Consider the following 18,120-nt stretch of genomic DNA (forward strand, 5'->3'; position numbering starts at 1 on the left):
GACGCATGATCTGGAATGCTCCATAACATTACTGATACCTTTTTTCAGGAGGTGGATGCCCTCATCAATGAAGACCAGTGAGTTTCATTGCCAGCCATTGGCCCACATCAGATTGAGCATCGATACTGCAATGGACATTCAGTGTTCTCCATAACTTGTGCCCTTCTTTGATGAATTTCCGTTCCTCACAGTATTTCTGCTGTAAGGAAATACAATACACCTCTTTGCTCTTCTTTAGAAGCCTCCATTTCTCTGTCTTCAATACTACTGAGTGCAGTGAACAGTAAACGCATGCGCTTCTACCCTCTGTCGTGATGTGGATGCACATCTGCCTCCCTCTAGAGGCGAGTGTTGACACTCGGTGCTCTTGTAGGCACCACACCTTGTTCTGTAGACAATGGTATTACAATCCCTTCAACAGTTTTCATTTTACAGCCTCTGGTTCATTTCTTTTTTAATGACCCTAATACTGTACAAGGGACTATGATATCTTTTGCAATATGTTTCATTTTGGTTACCTAAGAATATTTCCCATGGTTTTCTGGAAAAGTAGAAGCAAACAACAGCACGAACTCATTAGATAAACAGTTGAATTTGTTGTTGACATTCCTTTCCATCTACAGGGAAAACCAGAAAACCACAGACAAACCTTTAGAAGTGAAAGTGTGGACAAAGACAAGTGATGTATGCCTTTTAAACATAGACTCCAAAATGCGTACCGTATGAGCTAAGATTACTTGTTCAGCAGAAGAGATGTGCTTCACAGGAGTGAAAATGAACAAGTGCTCATAGCTCTGAAAGTTTGTCAATGTGTTCTGGTTCACCCCATACATTTCCCTGTGTTCCAACTGAGATTTAAATAAGACTGATAGCCAACCATAAAGTTGTAAACATAGGAGTCAATATCTTACCATCTACAATAGAGTTAGCTCATTGCTGTAGATTTTTGGTGTTAGTATAAAGAAATTTCAAGTCAACATTCATCAACATGGATATACTGGAATACTTACTAATTGAACATGGTAATTGGTTTCAATGTGACATACTTTGCATTTATGCTTGCTTAAAGAGTTATGAAACAAAAAGTTGTGGAAGCAGAAGACACTAAAATATCTAAAAGAAATTATTGACAAGGGTACACAAGTAGTATAGAGCTGCAAAAATTAGCCCTAGACCTCAGTAGGCTAAACATGTACAAATAACGACAACAACAACAACAAAAGAAATCAGTTCCTGGCTGTTTTCTGCAATGTTGTTAAATCTATATACTTTACTGCTTTATTCTACATTAGAAAGGCTAGGCAATGGAGCTGGCATTGCAGCTGAGGCACTGCATCCATTTTAAGGTGAATCATGGTTCAAACAGCCAGCCAGATATCCAGATTTATGTTCCACTAAAGAGAAATTTGAGTATGAGGAGAAATATGAGGGTTGTTTATTTGAAAATACAGGATGTAGATAAAGTCCGGGAACACTTTCAATTATTTATTGCACAAGAACTAAACATTGTACGGATGTCATACATATTGCATTTTGAAGGGAAACTCTTTACAGTTTTTTGTTTACAAACATTCAACATGCAAGCCATGAGTGACCTGGCAGATGTCAATATGGTAATCGAATTCTTGCCATACCCGTCCCAGCAGGGCATCGTAGAGTGTGGCAGTCCCTTCCCATATTCTGTCCCGGAGCTCTGCTACATCACTTGGTAGATGCAGTACATACACCAGATCTTTAATATGTCCCCACAGAAAGAGTCATATGGAGTGAGATCTGGTGATCGGGGAGGCCATTTAATGAAACAGCTGTCCCCTTCTGTACCACGGTTGATCCATCAATGTGGCAGCTCGGTGTTCAGGTCCCTACAAACTTCACAATGAAAATGAGGTGGAGTCCCATCCTGCTGAAAGATGAATGGTGAGTCCAATTGCATTTGAGGCATCAGCCATTGCTGCAGCATACCGAAGTAGGAATATCCAGTGACCGTGCTCTAAGCAAAGAAGAATGGCTGCGCAGTTTTCGATGTGACATGGCACAAAAAGCCATTTACGTTTTGGGAAATCACACTCTTAATTCAATGCATTCGTGTGGATGCTTTGTACCCCAAATTCAACAATTATGCCTGTTCACTTTCCCATTAGTGTAATAAGTGGCTTTGTTGCTAAAAATTAAGTGATCAACAATGCCATCCCCACCCTCATTCAATCGTTGCAACTGCAAACAAGACTCAAAATGTTTGTCTTTTTCATCTTCATTGAGCTTCTGCACAAGCTCCAATTTGAATGGTTTCATAGACAGCTTCTGTCACAGGACTTAACAGTGTCATTGGAGCCATTTCGAGTTGACGGGATACATGATGCACCAGTTTCTTTGGACTTCTTATGAATGTCTCTCATACATGCTCCACATTCATTTCACTCCAACTGGGATGTCCACTTCTTCTTGCCAGTTACAAGCAACCTGTCGTAATGCATTTGTTGTGCCAGTGGTAAATTGCGTTCCTTTTTAGTGGCTTCTTACTGTATTAGATTTTAAACATCCATTGAACAGCTGTAGCACTTTTTATCCCCCAAACACATAGAAAGCTCGCTCTGTATCTGCACTCACCATGTTTGTGACCAGCGCTGGCTATCAGCAAATTATCGAACTATGCTATGGCAGTATACATGAAGAGACACTTTCAGGGTCTCTCTTCAAAATGACTTATGTACGATATCTGTACAATGTTTGGTTCTTGTGCAATGAATAATTGAAAGTGTTCCTGGACTTTATGTACACCCTGTAGATGATATCAACAACTTGACATTAAAACCTCTGTTCCTTCCTACTTTCCATGCTTCATTCCTTTCTCCTTTCCTGGGCAATATTTGCAGATTCTGTACTATTTCCAGGTGTTATTCTCACAATTGTTCCTTTTATTTGCTCCCTTATGTCTGCAGTCATCTCTTCCTTCTCATTACAACAATAATGTTACACTCATCATAGAATAGTTTAAGAAACATACCAATAGTAACAATCTTGGGCATAATGAATGGATGAATGGCGCTGGTAACTTAGCACTAATTTGCTGCCAACTTGTGCTACCATTACAAATGAAGGTTGTAATAATGGAAGATATCAGTGGAACACTGACCACAAATAACACAGGGTGGCAATTCTGGGAAACCTGGAAGTCTCAAGGAGTTAAATTATACCTGGAAAAAATCAGGTAAATCTCAGGAATTTTGTAAAATTTCAGGGTATTGTGTGGTTTTTAAACTAACATTGGAATTTAATTTTATTGAGATTTCTATATCATAAATTTTAAAATACATCATATTAATTATTTGAACATTAGTCCACATAGATTATGATTATTAAAAACTGCAGTTAAACTACAGCCAAAAGGAAAGAAAAGTCACTACTGTCAGATGCTCAGTCCCCCCCCCCCCTTTCCATCATTCATCATTGCATTCTTTTGTTAAGGACGATAACAAAATTCATCACCCCTATTTCACAATATTTTCCAGCATGAAAATTAACTGTATCTACAAATATTGATTTGAATTTGTACAGTTCACTTTCAGGATGGGGAAACAGATTTATAACCCCATTTTAGATTTGATACATGGTACACTGTATTCTATGTAATATGTAGGCACTTACCACAAGCTCTTGCAAAAATGACAAAGGTATTATGATTTCGATACTCGATTGCTCGTGACACGAAGAGAGCAACATTAATAATGATTACGAACATCAAAAACACCAAATAAACATAATTATTCTTCATATATGGTCGAGTCAGCTGATAGGGAACAAGTGCTGCGAGCCTCCTTGTTAGTGATTTAGGTGGAGCTTTGGGCTTTGGTGGCACTAGCCATCGATCAATGCTGTAAACATAGAAATTCAAGAGTACAGTCAATCTATTTTACAGGAACTACAAATAATCTACATTTAAATACACTGAGTCTGTTACAAGCTGATAGTATAGTCTAGAACACAGAATAAGTTCATAGAAGTCATGTTGCATCTTGACTGGTACACTATTTGAGCAGATAAATTGTTGATCTCCACGGACTTAAGGTGCCTCAATTAAACCTCTTCGTACAACCGGAGTCAATAAGACCCCACAAGCACAATGAAAAATTACTTAGCGTCTATATGGCCCCAGTGGTACACAGAGATAAAAAATTCTGATAGGAGGAGGATTAAGATAACTTCATCAGAGTTCAGTGGTTAAATACTCTCTTCCATGGTAACAGAGAAAGGTATGGTTAAACAGACAAAATTTACCAAACTACTGTTGTTTCCAATCTTGATGTTATCTGATTAAAACTTATGATGTTACTGTAGAAGATGCTTAAGACATAAATTTGTATCATTTCAGTGTTCTGTTTTTCAATTGCTTTGATTAGTGATTTCTCAAAAGTTATAAAACACATTCTCAAAATCAGTAAATTCAAGATGAAGTGGGAACATTATTTCTTCCTGTAACCATGTTCACAAATTTCAAGTGGTTCATCATGCAGCATCCACCTCCAAGATCTATTTGTTCCCTAGCCTGATTACAGTCTAATGTTTCTGCTAGAATAATAGTGAGAACATTTGTAAAAAATGTTGTATAAAACTGAGTGAAGCAAATAGTTCGCATTCTTCAAATCTTCTCTAACTCAAATGAAACTATTATGGCACTTTTGTAAGTGGCCAGAGTATTTAAGACATTTTCATATAGAACAAACAAAATATACCATTGTGAGTACAAAGCTCCCAAAAGCCATTGTGATAAAAACAGTGAGGCACAAAACAAAAATGAAAACAAGCAAAATTGCCACATAAATTTACTACCAGTAAAAAATATATATATTGAAGGCCACGTATACTATAATCTTTTTTTCTCAAAATACCTTATTGTTAAATTTTCCAAAAGGCCTTCATGCTTTTCCAGTTGGTTTTTAAGTGCTTCAAAAGTAATGGCTCCTCTGTTTTCTGGGTCAGCATCTTCAAATAATGCCATAGTTAGGTCATCAATTTGATCCTCACTAAATTTCATTCCATTCTCCTCCATGCATGCTCTCATCACATGCTGCAGTTCCCTGTGCTGAATTAAGCCATCACCTGATGGATAAACAACAAAGAAATAAAAATATATGTTCAGTTTGCATCAACTTTCTGTTGATATAGTACATTATAACAAAAAATACAATACCTAACAAACCAGAGGAAAGCTGAAGTTGCACAACACAAAAGTTTACTACGAAAATATTTTCACATTTAACTTTGATTTTCAGGAAATTTTGAGTTTTGAGATTGGGTAGATATAAATTATACTGCTTGCTGACATTTGCAAAATTTTTGAAAACTTATCAAAAAATGGTAAAGGTGTGAATGGTACCTATTTATGATAACCAGAAACATTATTATTATTATTATTATTATTATTATTATTATTATTATTTATTTATTTCTATTCTCAGACGTTATGTCTGGTCAAAAATGGACAGTGACGCGGACCTTGATCAAGCGTGACTTCCTTTTAACTGTATGGTATATGTTATAATGCACTTAGGAACTTTCGAGTCATTGAACATGTATCAATAATTACAGATTTTTGTAGTTGTATATACACTCCTGGAAATTAAAATAAGAACACCGTGAATTCATTGTCCCAGGAAGGGGAAACTTTATTGACACATTCCTGGGGTCAGATACATCACATGATCACACTGACAGAACCACAGGCACATAGACGCAGGCAACAGAGCATGCACAATGTCGGCACTAGTACAGTGTATATCCACCTTTCGCAGCAATGCAGGCTGCTATTCTCCCATGGAGACGATCGTAGAGATGCTGGATGTAGTCCTGTGGAACGGCTTGCCATGCCATTTCCACCTAGCGCCTCAGTTGGACCAGCGTTCGTGCTGGACGTGCAGACCGCGTGAGACGACGCTTCATCCAGTCCCAAACATGCTCAATGGGGAACAGACCCGGAGACCTTGCTGGCCAGGGTAGTTGACTTACACCTTCTAGAGCACGTTGGGTGGCACAGGATACATGCGGACATGCATTGTCCTGTTGGAACAGCAAGTTCCCTTGCCGGTCTAGGAATGGTAGAACGATGGGTTCGATGACGGTTTGGATGTACCGTGCACTATTCAGTGTCCCCTCGACGATCACCAGTGGTGTACGGCCAGTGTAGGAGATCGCTCCCCACACCATTATGCCGGGTGTTGGCCCTGTGTGCCTCGGTCGTATGCAGTCCTGATTGTGGCGCTCACCTGCATGGCGCCAAACACGCATACGACCATCATTGGCACCAAGGCAGAAGCGACTCATCGCTGAAGACGACACGTCTCCATTCGTCCCTCCATTCACGCCTGTCGCGACACCACTGGAGGCGCGCTGCACGATGTTTGGGCGTGAGCGGAAGACGGCCTAACGGTGTGCGGGACCGTAGCCCAGCTTCATGGAGACGGTTGCGAATGGTCCTCGCCTATACCCCAGGAGCAACAGTGTCCCTAATTTGCTGGGAAGTGGCGGTGCGGTCCCCTACGGCACTGCGTAGGATCCTACGGTCTTGGCGTGCATCCATGCGTCGCTGCGGTCCGGTCCCAGGTCGACAGGCACGTGCACCTTCCGCCGACCACTGGCGACAACATCGATGTACTGTGGAGACCTCACGCCCCACGTGTTGAGCAATTCGGCGGTACGTCCACCCGGCCTCCCGCATGCCCACTATACGCCCTCGCTCAAAGTCCGTCAACTGCACATACGGTTCACGTCCACGCTGTCGCGGCATGCTACCAGTGTTAAAGACTGCGATGGAGCTCCGTATGCCACGGCAAACTGGCCGACACTGACGGCGGCGGTGCACAAATGCTGCGCAGCTAGCGCCATTCGACGGCCAACACCGCGGTTCCTGGTGTGTCCGCTGTGCCGTGCGTGTGATCATTGTTTGTACATCCCTCTCGCAGTGTCCGGAGCAAGTATGGTGGGTCTGACACACCGGTGTCAATGTGTGCTTTTTCCCTTTTCCTGGAGTGTATATATGTCAGCTGAAATTTCTCTTCTATATCTAACACGTGTGTCTCTTCGTGTTCTATTCGTCGTCGTCGTCGTCGTCGTCGTCATAATAATCATAATAATAATAATAATAATAATAATAATAATAATAATAATAATCTGTATCTCAGTAAATTTACAAAAGTCCTGAAACGTCTAAAATTTTCACCAGAGTAACTGAAATTTAAAACTCTGATGATTAAAGTGAATCAGTAGGCAACACTGTTAAGAAAGGAATAATAGCCATAAAACTGAATGTTTTCTACAGCAGGTGAGAAGATTGACATACAAGAATCAGATGTTTTTAGTAATTATTCTCAAAAGTTTCTGCAAACCTTGGATTTTGGTGTGTAGTGTTGCTCTGGTGTTTCCCATGGTATACACTTGAAAAAGTCAGATATAGTCCTGCACCAATTTTTAACATGTCTTGAAGGTTGATTTTGTTATACAGTACAACAGCAGGTGATGGTTTAAGCTGGTTTATAAACTTTTTTGGCACCTCATGACAAATAATAATTTTCTATCTGCATTTATCAAATAAAAAGCTCCACACCATCCACGCCTTCAACACAGTTGTCAGTATCCCACCCTTGATATATTATGCTTGTATTGGACAATGTACACTGCATATGAATATTTGAATTCCTATTTTGTGATATTTCAATTTGTGACTCTGTAGAGCATTATTACAGCATGAATGATGCATTACATTAAACTGTATAAGCTTTCAACATTTATTCTATAGATAATCTATTACCTTTGTTAGCATGTAACCTGTGAAATGTGTTGGAAGATGTTTGAATGTGTGTGCCATTATTGTTAATTTAAGACACGGTAGTTCCAGAAGAACAAGAGATTTCAATAAAATAAATAAATCGTGCCATAGGTATCAATCAGAAAACCTGCCATTATCCAGTCAATACACTACCCAAATGTTGAGGCGGGGATTCAATAACAACTTTGAGACTTTTTTTCATAAAATAATGAAACAAAAGCTACTGCCACCACATGCTGCTCTCCACATTCGTCTATACTATGCAAGTGACTTTATCTCTTCTTTACTACCATAAGACACATCCACTGAACTAGCTTACTTAAGGCAATCCTTGGGCTGCTGCTACAGTTTTTACCCCACACGTTCCTTCAATTACCAAATTGGAGCAATTTCTTGATGCCACACAATGTTTTCTATCAAACGAGTCTTTCTTTTAGACAGGGTGTGTGAAATTTCTTCTCTCTGCAGTCTGATTTAGTACCTCCTCATTCATTATCTGCTATATCCACATAAGAATCAGTATTATTCTGTAGGAAATGCATAATTGATCATCCATGTTCCACTTCTGTACAAGGAATTGCTCCAGATAAATACTTTCAGAGTAGGCTTTCTTAACATACATTTATATTAGACTTTAAAATCTCTCTTTTTCAGAAAACCCTCCATTGCTGTTGTTAGTCTGAATTTTATATTCCCCACTACTTTGGCCATCATCAGTTATTTTGCTGTCAGAATAACAAAACTGGTCTACTAATTTTGTTGTTGTTGTTTTGTTGTTGTGGTCTTCAGTTCTGAGACTGGTTTGATGCAGCTCTCCATGCTATTCTATCCTGTGCAAGCTTCTTCATCTCCCAATACCTACTGCAGCCTACATCCTTCTGAATCTGCTTAGTGTATTCATCTCTTGGTCTCCCTCTACGATTTTTACCCTCCACGCTGCCCTACAGTACTAAATTGGTGATCCCTTGATGCCTCAGAACATGTCTTACCAGCCGATCCCTTCTTTATTCTCTCATTTTCTCATTTATTTTCTCATCATTTTAATGATTTATCTTTGTTTTATTTTGTTGTTGTTCATATTGCAGTCTCTTTTGAAGTCACTATCCACTCTGTTCAACTGAACTACCAAATCCTCTTAATCATCACTTGAAAACGTGTGGTTACAATAAATCAAAATAGTTTTATAACTGCCAACAATACGTAACTTCCTAATAATTAAGTCAGTCCACAGTACTGCCCAATCACTGCATACCAACTACTTTTTTTGTCAAACGTTGTACTTTCTGTGTGAGTAGGAGTATTAATAACCCTGGTATGCAACAGATAATACCAATGTGTCTATGTTAGTGTGCTTTCATACCATTTTTCTCTTTGCATTCATCCTATTTAACATAGTCACCGCTAATGTCAGCTGTATTGCAATCTGTAGTTCTAATATGTTTACTTTATGCTTAAACTTTACACAATTACAAACTTAGGAAACATATTTAGCAATTTATGTGGGTTGTAGACACTGATTTTGTGACAAACAATGTAAAATAAATTCAATGATCCACTGGATTAATTACAGTTTTCAAAGTTCTGGGCATGGCAAGATATCCCGTGAAGCATTAGTAAGGTCTTCTCTGAAACCTATGTAGAGCAGCTGGAAATATGACAAAAATGTGGTAATGGAGGTCCTGGTAGACTGTAAAAAATTTAGAGCGTAAAGGCTACCACTCAACAAATAATCCAGCTTTCAGACAAAATCATCCACAAAACCAGTAAGTTTTCACTCTTTTTTTTGTGCACTTGTTGAAGACCTAATGGCAATGACCTCTTTGAAGAGGTCTATATTGCAATTTGTGTTAGTGACCATGAGGTAGTTGCAGCAACAGTGATTACTTAGTGTAGCTAAAACAAGTACTAAGATTTACATGTTTGATACGGCAGCTGAAGTGGCAGCTTTGTCATATCTCAAAGAGAAGCTCCAAACATTTACCTCTGGGCAGGGACAGGTACAATAACTATAATTTGAGTTTAAAAAATAGTTTACCATACACTGTGTTGTATCTGCCTGGAAGTGATTTCCTCTGCGTGCCAGGCACGCCGTGTGGGCAACTGCCCCACCAGGAGGATGTGCGTATATGTCTCTTGTCACGACAGATGATTTTTTTCCTGTATGTCCTGGGCTGTTTACCACAGAGTTACACATCACTTCCACAGTGTTTGGGGGGCACCAACCTTGCCAACAGGCAGCATGCTTTTCACAGCAGTGTGTGCTGTTAGCAGGGTACTATATTGCTACACCAGGTCACGTGCCCTCGCAGCACCATGCAGGTTTCCATACACTCCTGACTATTTAGGCTGCCACCAGACCGTCTGAAGTCAGTTATGACACATGCCTCAAGTCGGCAGTACCAGCAGTTTCATCTGGCCACATCAGCAGTACAGTCCCAGTGCTAAACTCCCACATTCCCACATACACGGACCACTGCATCCTCGTCTTTACAAGCAGAATGTCAGCAGTCACATTCTAGCAGCACCTACCCAGTAATGTTCCAGGTCTTCACGTTGCTGCCTATCATGACTCTGGGGTTCATCGTGTAGGCACATCATAGACATTGTCACAGGAGACAGAGATTTCTGTGGATATTCATCCAAGACATTATAGTTGTGTTTTGGTTTTGTTAATAAGTAGTTATTCTTTTAAAGTGTCTTCAGACACTCCTCAGTACAAGGATACTTCACACTGGGTGGACATGTAGAAGAACAGTTCACGATGGATGAGACTCTTCACACAACACTATCACTGTGAAGAAAATTATAAGGAAATGGCAACTTGTGCACAGCAGGTGTAACACAAAGCATAGTGCTATGAATAGAAAGATGTTGAATGAAATGAGTTTGGCTATCAAGGGGGCAATGTGTGAAGCCTATATTGACTGTCACAGAAAGATCTTGTTGAAATCTTTCTCCCGAACACCAAAGAAATTCTGCTCATATGTAAATGCTGTCAGTGGCACCAAATTGTTATCCATCTGTCTCAATGATGTCACAATAACTGGAAATAATGATACCAATGCAAAAGCAGAACTCTTGAACTGTCATTTCAAATGCTCCTTTGTCAAGGGAGATATGGAAGTAGTGTTCCAGTTGATTTCTTTCACCACTACAAAAAATGAGACTATAGATCTTACTGCCAGTAACACTGAGAAACAGCAAAAAGTGCTAGACCTAAATATGACTCCTGGGCTTGATAGGAGCCTTATGAGATTCTGTACAGAATTTGAGGTCAAATTAGCTCCCATTTAACCATAATATACCATAAACCAATTGAACAAAGAACTGCTTAGTGATTGGAAGAAATTACAGGTCACAGCTACCTCCAAGAAGGGTAGCAGAAATGATTCACAAAACTGCGATTCCGCCTAACTAATGTCCATATATTTTAGAACTCTTGAACACATTCTGAGCTCAGACATAATGAAGAACCTCAAACCCACCTCCTTGTCAGTGCCCACGGATTCTGCAAACATCGATCATGTGAAATGTGAAACCCAACTTACCCTTTACTCTCATGAAATCCGGAGCTCCATGGATCAAAACAGTCAGGTGGATGCTGTATTTCATGAATCTGGTAGCCAACGAATTTTTGCTGTAGCAACATGGTTGAGTACAGGTTTGTAGAACACACCAACATAATCCTTCTGTACGGCTAAGCTCAAAGTAATGAAACATTTGCTCATCGCCTTTATCAAGAACGTTATCCTCAACGTGCAACTCCATCGCATACCCCTTTCACCACAATTATGGAACAGCTTTGAGAAAATGATATCCGAGGTGCTCTGAGGTGATGCCACACATCCAAATCTGAAGAGGTGGAGACACGGTTTGATAGGGCGTGTGTACAACATCATTCACAGGTTCGATGTGTGCACCAAACTTAGCTGTTGCCACACTGAACCTTACTTTTAGTAGATCACAATGCTAACCAGTCCTGTATTCCTAACATATATAGTGGGTGAAGTTATCTAAAGAAGATCCTATATGTTGGAGTACTGGTCAGACTGCTGCTGCATATGTAGATTAGCCGTTCTGCATTGGTTGCCCTCAACATGCCTGTGGGTTTTGCTCCATCTTTTGATGTAATCTTTGGGGTTCCACAGATGTAGCAGAGACCACACAATTGAAATAAACCTTAAGGGTGAGAAATGGCAAACAGGAAGCAAATTCCGCAGTGTTGTCATAACTAAGTTCATTATTCTGAAGCCTCTTTCACAGTCCAATGTGCTCACAGGGAGTTTCTCAACACAAACAAAAACTGGTTTCAGATTATTAGGAGTTTTATTTCCACTGTTCTCTACGTAATCTCTGAAACTTTTTATTACATTTGGATAAAAAAAAATATGATCACACATTTTTCTTAGAGTTTCTTCCCCTTCTTGCCATGGGTGCACAATGTCTTAGGACCTTTGTTTACTGTCCAAAATTTCGATTCCTTTCATGAAAGATTTTGAATACTTCACTGTCATTTGAATCATCGCTTAGGCTCTGTCAGAGCTGTTTCCTATTAGTTTGCATAGCATTGTGTTTGATTCTCTTTACGGAAGCAGTGAAACGCCTTCGAAGCACCCTTTAGAAATAACTTTCTCTACTTCGTTCATGCAAGCACCTCACATTTTCTTCAGTAGTTCAAGACCTCTTAATTGCCCTATATGATGAGGGAATATTAACACCGTCCTTTTGGAAATACTGTGAGAGGATACTGTTGGCTTCAAGAACACCAGAAAACAGTGCAGCATTACTCACAAACCTGTGTCCTCCCTGTTGTTGTTGTTGTTGTTGTTGTTGTTGTAGTCATCAGTCCTGAGACTGGTTTGATGCAGCTTTCCATGCTACTCTATCCTGCGCAAGCTGCTTCATCTCCCAGTAGCTACTGCAACCTACATCCTTCTGAATCTGCTTAGTGTATTCATCTCTTGGTCTCCCCCTACGATTTTTACCCTCCACATTGCCCTCCAATACTAAATTGGTGATCCCTTGACGCCTCAGAACATGTCCTACCAACTGATCCCTTCTTCTGGTCAAGTTGTGCCACAAACTTCTCTTCTCCCCAATCCTATTCAATACTTCCTCATTAGTTATGTGATCTACCCATTTAATCTTCAGCATTCTTCTGTAGCACCACATTTCGAAAGCTTCTATTCTCTTCTTGTCCAAACTATTTGCCGTCCATGTTTCATTTCCATACATGGCTACACTCCATACAAATACTTTCAGAAACGACTTCCTGACACTTAAATCTATACTCAATATTAACAAATTTCTCTTCTTCAGAAACGCTTTCCTTGCCATTGCCAGTCTACATTTTATATCCTCTCTACTTCGACCATCATCAGTTATTTTGCTCCCCAAATACTACTTTTACTACTTTAAGTGTCTCATTTCCTAATCTAATACCCTCAGCATCACCCGACTTAATTCGACTACATTCCATTATCCTCGTTTTGTTTTTGTTGATGTTCATCTTATATCCTCCCTTCAAGACACCATCCATTCCGTTCAACTGCTCTTCCAAGTCCTTTGCCGTCTCTGACAGAATTACAATGTCATCGGCGAACCTCAATGTTTTTATTTCTTCTCCATGGATTTTAATACCTACTCCGAATTTTTTTTTTTGTTTCCTTTACTGCTTGCTCAATATACAGATTGAATAGCATCGGGGAGAGGCTACAACCCTGTCTCACTCCCTTCCCAACCACTGCTTCCCTTTCATGTCCCTCGACTCTTATAATTGTCATCTGGTTTCTGTACAAATTGTAAATAGCCTTTCGCTCCCTGTATTTTAACCTTGCCACCTTTAGAATTTGAAAGAGAGTATTCCAGTCAACATTGTCAAAAGCTTTCTTTAAGTCTACAAATGCTAGAAACGTAGGTTTGCCTTTCCTTAATCTTTCTTCTAAGGTAAGTCGTAAGGTCAGTATTGCCTCACGTGTTCCAGTATTTCTACGGAATCCATACTGATTTTTCCCGAGGTCAGCTTCTACTAGTTTTTCCATTCGTCTGTAAAGAATTCTTGTTAGTATTTTGCAGCTGTGGCTTATTAAACTGATTGTTCGGTAATTTTCACATCTGTCAACACCTGCTTTCTTTGGGATTGGAATTATTATATTCTTCTTGAAGTCTGAGGGTATTTCGCCTGTTTCATACATCTTGCTCACCAGATGGTAGAGTGTTGTCAGGACTGGCTCTCCCAAGGCCGTCAGTAGTTCCAATGGAATGTTGTCTACTCCGGGGGCCTTGTTTCGACTCGGGTTTTTCAGTGCTCTGTCAAACTCTTCACGCAGTATCGTATCTCCCATTTCATCTTCATCTACATCCTCTTCCATTTCCATAATATTGTCCTCAAGTGCATCGCCCTGTATAGACCCTCTATATACTCCTTCCACCTTTCTGCTTTCCCTTCTTTGCTTCGAACTGGGTTTCCATCTGAGCTCTTGATGTTCATGCAAGTGGTTCTCTTATCTCCAAAGGTCTCTTTAATTTTCCAGTAGGCAGTATCTATCTTACCCCTACTGAGATACGCCTCTACATCCTTACATTTGACCTCTAGCCATCCCTGCTTCGCCATTTTGCACTTCCTGTCGATCTCATTTTTGAGACGTTTGTATTCCTTTTTGCCTGTTTCATTTACTGCATTTTTACATTTTCTCCTTTCATCAATTAAATTCAATATTTCTTCTGTTACCCAAGGATTTCTACTAGCCCTCGTCTTTTTACTTACTTGAACCTCTGCTGCCTTCACTACTTCATCCCTCAAAGCTACCCATTCTTCTTCTACTGTATTTCTTTCCCCCATTCCTGTCAATTGTTCCCTTATGCTCTCCCTGGAACTCTGTACAACCTCTGGTTCTTTCAGTTTGTCCAGGTCCCAGCTCCTTAAATTCCCACCTTTTTGTAGTTTCTTCAGTTTAATCTACAGGTCATAACCAATAGATAGTGGTCAGAGTTCACATCTGCCCCTGGAAATGTCTTACAATTTAAAACCTGGTTCCTAAATCTCTGTCTTACCATTATATAATCTATCTGATACCTTTTAGTATCTCCAGGGTTCTTCCATGTATACAACCTTCTATCATGATTCTTAAACCAAGTGTTAGCTATGATTAAGTTGTGCTCTGTGCAGAATTCTACCAGGCGGCTTCCTCTTTCATTTCGTAGCCCCAATCCATATTCACCTACTACGTTTCCTTCTCTCCCTTTTCCTACACTCGAATTCCAGTCACCCATGACTATTAAATTTTCGTCTCCCTTCACTATCTGAATAATTTCTTTTATTTCATCATACATTTCTTCAATTTCTTCGTCATCTGCAGAGCTAGTTGGCATATAAACTTTTACTACTGTAGTAGGTGTGGGCTTCGTATCTATCTTGGCCACAATAATGCGTTCACTATACTGTTTGTAGTAGCTTACCTGCATTCCTATTTTCCTATTCATTATTAAACCTACTCCTGCATTACCCCTATTTGACTTTGTGTTTATAACCCTGTAGTCACCTGACCAGAAGTCTTGTTCCTCCTGCCACCGAACTTCACTAATTCCCACTATATCTAACTTTAACCTATCCATTTCCCTTTTTAAATTTTCTAACCTACCTGCCCGATTAAGGGATCTGACATTCCACGCTCCGATCCGTAGAACGCCAGTTTTCTTTCTCCTGATAACGACATCCTCTTGAGTAGTCCCCGCCTGGAGATCCGAATGGGGGACTATTTTACCTCCAGAATATTTTACCCAAGAGGACGCCATCATCATTTAATCATACAGTAAAGCTGCACGCCCTCGGGAAAAATTACGGGCGTAGTTTCCCCTTGCTTTCAGCCGTTCGCAGTACCAGCACAGCAAGGCCGTTTTGGTTATTGTTACAAGGCCAGATCAGTCAATCAACCAGACTGTTGCCCTTGCAACTACTGAAAAGGCTGCTGCCCCTCTTCAGGAACCACACGTTTGTCTGGCCTCTCAACAGATACCCCTCCGTTGTGGTTGTACCTACGGTACGGCTATCTGTATCGCTGAGGCACGCAAGCCTCCCCACCAACGGCAAGGTCCATGGTTCATGGGGGGAGGGTGTCCTCCCTAGGTAAGTGATTAATGTGGTGGCCCACATGTTTCTGAAGTAATGCATAAATGATACACTGGGATTCAAGAAGTATGTTATGTTTCGCTTGTTGCTAAAAATCTTAACCATGAGATATTTAACCAAAATAGCATTCGTGAGTTGTATAATGAAACACTGCCTGCGTCCATTACATATTTTTTCCATGATTCATGTGATGCTTCACGAGAATTTATTCTCATGATCAAGATCAAATATTTAAATTTGCATTTTACGTGCCTTTTCGGAAAATTAGACAAAAGGCCTGTCCGATTGCACAGACCACAAAAACACAAAGGACATGTGAGGAGAACAACACACATACATACCCCACATAAAATGCTTATGTAAATATTTTCTCTTGAGAATGGGAATTAATTCTCAAAACATATCATATTAAGCATGAAAAAATGTGTAACTAACGTAGTTTTCATTATGTAAATTGTGTCTGATACAGTTGCAGGCTTTCCCAAGACATTGATTATAAGAATGAAATTAAGAAATGGCAGTTTGTAAGTGAACATCTTGTATGCAGTTATGAGGGGCCACTTTCATGGGGCAAACTGAAATGTTTTTTCTGGAATAATTTTCGTTGTTTTTTATGTCCTCGCATTGTAGCTCATGAAGCACATTCGTATGAACACTTCAAGCTCTTCCTCTTGCTGTCAACAGTTCCACCCACAGTTATCTCCATTTCTCTTTCTTTTTGAGCAATGCAGCCGCTACCGACCTATGCTGTTCCCAAACAACTATGATGAAAAATGTTATGATCGTTTAATAGCTCCAGTAAAGCAGTTTGGTCAAAGTAGTTCAACGATAGTGTAAAATTGGCCTCAGGCTTCATGTGTGTGTCACCTAGCAGTAACACGACATTTCTGATGTCACAAGCATGCACTGAGGCCTGGTAGAAGGCCACAGCCTACCTGGAGAGATTACCATCGGCTTGTTGACAAATCCCCGCAAATCATGCCATACCTGTGCCTGGGCATGCTCAGAACACACTGTACTCTCTCCTTCAAAGAAAATCGTCTATTGTGTTGTAGTCACGCAGCCGCACTACATAAACAAATAACTGCACCGGAGTAAAATAGTTTTGGCAAGCATCATGCAACATACGTCACCAATACAGCTCAGCTCACTGATCTTCACCCAATCAAAACAAACAACTACACACTGTGCAACAAGCCCCATGTGAAAACCTTGTTGAAAGGTAGCAGTTCACCGACAGTGTATGCGACAGTCACCTAATTGTTACTATACGGCAGTGCTCGCAACAAGTTAATCTTTCCGAGAAGGTCAACTTGACGTGCCATGCTGCAGCCAATCATCTCTGACTCCACCAGCAATGACTACTACTGGATTTCATGTCTGTGAGCACATGAATGTGATTTCCTTGTTGATTTTGAGTCTGGGGCTTCCATCACTGCAGCCTCACTTCTAAAGAACTGTGTTTTCAGCCGTGTCGCCTGCATCAGACAAACCACCTTTCAGCAGATCCAAGAGCTGACATCAACCCTTCACTATTTGACAGGAAATGCAATCACAATAAGCTGCCAGCTCATCAATCACAGTGCATTGATCCATGATCTGAATCCTACGGTGGTCACCACCTTGCCGCCTCATATGGACATTCTCTGTCAAGAACATTGTGAAACTAGACCTAGCGATGGACATTTTATGCCAATACCACCTCACTTCGGTTGTACGACACAGCACATTCATGTACTTTGACACTGACCACTGCATCCCAGGACTTTTCGCCCCAGCGTATACACCACTACACGGTACACTGAATGTTCAAGGCAACCACCAGGAGGAGAATCATACATCCTTGGATACACTCAAGCAGTGTGCCTCCTCTACTGATGAGCTCTTTGTGACTCGCCAACATTATGCTAACTCCCCTGCATCACTGGATGCACTCCATAGGGAGATCACATTGCTCCCGCAATGTAATAATGACACCCTAGTGTGTGAACAAATCTTATCCTTGGCACACAACCTTCATGACAATGAGAATGAGAGTGCACGCATTGCCCCAGACCCACTGGTCAGGCCCATTCAGTATCTGACCACACCCAGTTCCCACTCCTTCCAGCATCCACACTGTCACCGACCATGCACACACAGCAAAGCACACATGTTAGCCTCACTACCCAAC

At 40.5% G+C, this 18,120-nt stretch overlaps 1 protein-coding gene across 1 annotated transcript in view; it reads right to left on the bottom strand.

Annotated features, from left to right (window-relative positions):
• Positions 1 to 18,120, bottom strand: part of LOC126088344 (NADPH oxidase 5-like) — a 460,603-nt gene that overhangs the window by 108,998 nt on the left and 333,485 nt on the right. Inside the window, exons 8-9 of the mRNA XM_049906479.1 lie at positions 4,887 to 5,097; positions 3,646 to 3,872 (exon numbers count right to left, since the gene is read on the bottom strand). Coding sequence (XP_049762436.1) covers positions 3,646 to 3,872; positions 4,887 to 5,097 — 438 coding nt within the window. The remainder of the gene's footprint in view (positions 1 to 3,645; positions 3,873 to 4,886; positions 5,098 to 18,120) is intronic.

The sequence above is a fragment of the Schistocerca cancellata genome, chromosome 6 (assembly GCF_023864275.1).
Source record: "Schistocerca cancellata isolate TAMUIC-IGC-003103 chromosome 6, iqSchCanc2.1, whole genome shotgun sequence".
Taxonomy (NCBI): Eukaryota; Metazoa; Arthropoda; class Insecta; order Orthoptera; family Acrididae; genus Schistocerca; species Schistocerca cancellata.